Here is a 3,502-nt window from a genome sequence, read left to right as displayed (position 1 = left end):
CTATTAACTATAATTTAACTTGAAAATTTTCACTAATATAATAAAAAATAAAAATTGTAAAATTACAATTTGATGACTTGTGCATTGTATTATTGTAGCATTTGTGTCGTTTAGAATTGAAATATTCGAAATATAAGTGAAAACGACGTAGGTATAAAAGTTGTGAACGGAAGAAGCCTGAAGAAGTCTGGAAACTTCTGCTCCTGTTTGGAACACCCAAGATATTTTTCTCAAGTTAAACGAACATTCTACACACCTATCACGACATCTCAGAGTAGATATTTTTGGGATGCTGATTGATATTTATCGAACTATGAATGGACCCACCTCATCAAACCGACTTTCCGATTAATGGTTTTCTATATAAGCAACCCTCGTCCGCCGCTTTAACCGCCTCACGTATTTTCAACCTGCATTACTGAAAAGTAGAAAGGGAGACGAATTTTGGTGGAGAAGGAGTTTAATAAGTTTGTTAATTTGTTGTTGCGGTTGATTAGAATTTGAGGAAATTTGAAGGAGATGGAGTCGAATCAAAGATCTCCATCGTATTATGATGTTCTTGGCGTTTCTATGGATTCCTCCGACGACCAGATCCGACGTGCTTATCGGAAGCTTGCTATGGTAATGGTATTCTTCTCGTTCTTGCTTCATCTGATAATATATGATTTTAATACTAACAGATTCTGACGATGAAACTGGATTTGATTGGGTGTAGCAATGGCATCCTGACAAGTGGACGAAGAATCCGTCGCTTTTGGGGAAAGCTAAACGTAAATTTCAACAAATTCAGGAAGCTTATTCAGGTAATAATCGGTTTGTTATATTACGAATACAAATTTTTTTCTCAAACTGACACATACTTTGATTAATATTCCTTTCTTCTAATTTTTGGAAATAAAACAGTTTTATCAAATCAGAAGAAGAGATCAATGTACGATGCTGGATTTTATGATCCTCAAGATGAAGAAGACGAGGTAATTTCCTCTGTTCATGATTGTATTCTGTTTACATTTGTTCTTAACATTCATCTCCCAATTTCTCATTCTTTCATCAAAGTTTCGCTAATTAATCGGCAATTATCAATTACTAACTCAATTATCATGTTTTTTTTTAATAACTAATTAGGGTTTTGCTGATTTTCTGCAAGAGATGTCATCTTTAATGGAAAACGTAAAGAAAGAGGTGAACAACTAGTCTTTGATTTCAAGAAATCCAAATTTGACTTGTATTACCATCGAATTTGAATCTGACATGCTGAAATTGTTGGGTTTGACAGGAGAAAAGTTACAGTTTTGGGGAACTACAAAGCATGTTCTGGGAAATGGAGCGAAGTTTCAATCATTCAGACTCTTTTGGTTTTGATTTTAACGTTGAATACAAAGAGCCAGTTTTTTCTCATGAAGTTTTAACTTCGGATGATGATTCAAGAAGTTCAAAGAGAGCAAAAGCTGACGTAAACCCATTGCCAAAATTTCATCAATCGGGCATTGGTATACAAGAAGCCAAGTGTGTATAGAATAAAACGGAGTTGATTATGGCAATGAAACAGAACTTTTGATGGTTGGCTATTCAGAAAAAGAATGAAATGTGGATGGAGAAGAGAACAAATGCTTGGCCATGGAGCTTCATACATGTAAATGGTGTCGATGTGTTTTCTTGCACATGTAAAGTTGTCTGTTCATGGCAAAATATGAGTTTCTTTTAGAAGATTGTGATGTAGAAACTTTTAATAGTTGAAGAAATTAATGGGGTTTTTGTTGAACACCCAACACCAAAACAGAAAAAAGAAAAAGAAAAATTATCGATTGTAGAAATTAATGGTGTTGAGATTCTTATAAAAAATTATCGATTAAATTGAATTTGCCAATTGAATACCTAAACTAATCACGAAACGTGTTTACAAACGTACTATCTAATCGAGAAAACGATATCCATACAGATTAACACCTAAATAGTTGAACTCTCTAATTGTTCTGTATCTCAGGATAATCATGCCTTTAACCAACATACCTTGATTACCTTCTAACAAAACAAACACGTAAAAAAGAATTCCAACATCAATAGGGCTAGAGGGCTTAGCTGGCAGTTTATCCGACTAATTAGATTCGTCAGGAAGTGGTAATCTTTTACCTAACTCATCATGATGGCTGTTACATCCGTAAATTGAGATTATAGGTTTTGACAATCTCTGATTAGATGCCCAAATTTTTGTCACTGATGCGCTAGTACTGATAATAGGGTGTAACAACTTCAAGCTAGCCTAGTGGGTGACCATATGTTGTGGAACCATTCAAAATAGATCCGATCATGTTTGAATTTTATAGGCTTCAACCATGAAGTGAAAAAGATGTTACATGCATATTTAATAATCTTGGTGGTGCAAACATGAAATATGTAGATAAGATAACTTCGAAACCTTGGAAGTGTCTAGGGCTTCTATTTTTATTAACGGGGTTTCAGTTTTAGCATTTCAACTCAAACAGGGTTTTTGATAGGGTGATTCCCATCCTTTTTCCTTTTCATTCTTGTTATACAAGGGTTGCATGCAACCACCAAGGTGGCCGTCTCTAATGAGCTGTTTTGAGGTATTAAAGCGAGAACGAAGAATCTTATTTCTTTTTTGTGGACGATGCTATTTTCCTTGGTGAGTGGTCGGAAGATAATGTGAGAAGTATTGTCTGGTGATTCGTCTGTTTCTATCTTGTTTGTGGGTTAAAAGTGAAGCATATAGCTTTGATTATTGGGTGGGTGTTTAGAGAGAGGTTATAGAGAGGAAGAAAGGGTGAGGAATGAAGAATGAAGGCTATCCTCGCACCTCCTTTTATAGGGGTCTGGCTTCGGTTACACAGGGCGCTCCTTCGGAGGAACGCAACGCGTTCCGAGTGCGCAGGGCGTTCCGGCATACGCAGCGCGTTCGAGGGGACAGGTGTCCGAAGACTGCTGGGGCGACATGGCTGGCCAAGGGTTGCGAGTACGCGGGGCGCTCCGGCTTCCTACGCAAGGCGTTCCTTAAGCAGTTTCGCATTTCACACTTTCGTCTTCTAAAATCCGTAACTTTCGCATACGAGCTCCGTTTTTAACGTTCTTTATATCCACGCATAGGTGGAGACGTACTCTACAACTTTCGTTCAGACTCCGTCATCTAATTTTGACTTTATTTTTAAAGTTATATTTTAACAGGTCAGGACAGGAAAAGTCCGTTAAAAATTCATAACTTTGTCATCATGCGTCAGTTTTCGTCTGTCTTTTTATCGTTGAGCTCCTATTAACGAGATCTTCGATTCTCGTTTAGGTTGTGTCGGCTAAAAATCGGTCGATCTAATATTCGAACTCTGGGCTGCATAGTGCTATGTCAAATCTTGGAAAAATCATAACTTCCTCATACGAAGTCAGATTTGGGTGTTCTGTTTATGCACGCTCTCGGTTTAACGTATACTACGACTTTCGTTTAGATCGTTAAGGCTAAAAAATACTTTATCGTAAACTCACTTTTTACGTTACA

At 36.9% G+C, this 3,502-nt stretch overlaps 1 protein-coding gene across 2 annotated transcripts; it reads left to right on the top strand.

Moving 5' to 3' along the window:
• The first annotated feature begins 392 nt into the window (after nt 1-392).
• Nucleotides 393-1,695, top strand: LOC145109651 (uncharacterized). Of its 2 annotated transcripts, none has more exons than XM_079046849.1 (5): nt 393-621; nt 716-803; nt 904-974; nt 1,126-1,182; nt 1,277-1,695. In XM_079046849.1, the coding sequence occupies exons 1-5, from the start codon at nt 520-522 to the stop codon at nt 1,514-1,516; spliced, it is 558 nt and encodes a 185-aa protein (XP_078902975.1). In that variant the 5' UTR covers nt 393-519; the 3' UTR covers nt 1,517-1,695. The 2 variants fall into 2 exon arrangements, with proteins under 2 accessions (XP_078902975.1, XP_078902974.1); XM_079046848.1 differs by having other exon boundaries at nt 408-627; nt 1,277-1,627.
• The last annotated feature ends 1,807 nt before the right edge of the window (nt 1,696-3,502 follow it).

The sequence above is a fragment of the Lactuca virosa genome, chromosome 4 (genome assembly GCF_052849685.1).
Source record: "Lactuca virosa cultivar CGN04683 chromosome 4, Lactuca_virosa_CGN04683_v6, whole genome shotgun sequence".
Taxonomy (NCBI): domain Eukaryota; kingdom Viridiplantae; phylum Streptophyta; class Magnoliopsida; order Asterales; family Asteraceae; genus Lactuca; species Lactuca virosa.
This window is presented reverse-complemented; position numbering and strand designations above follow the sequence as displayed.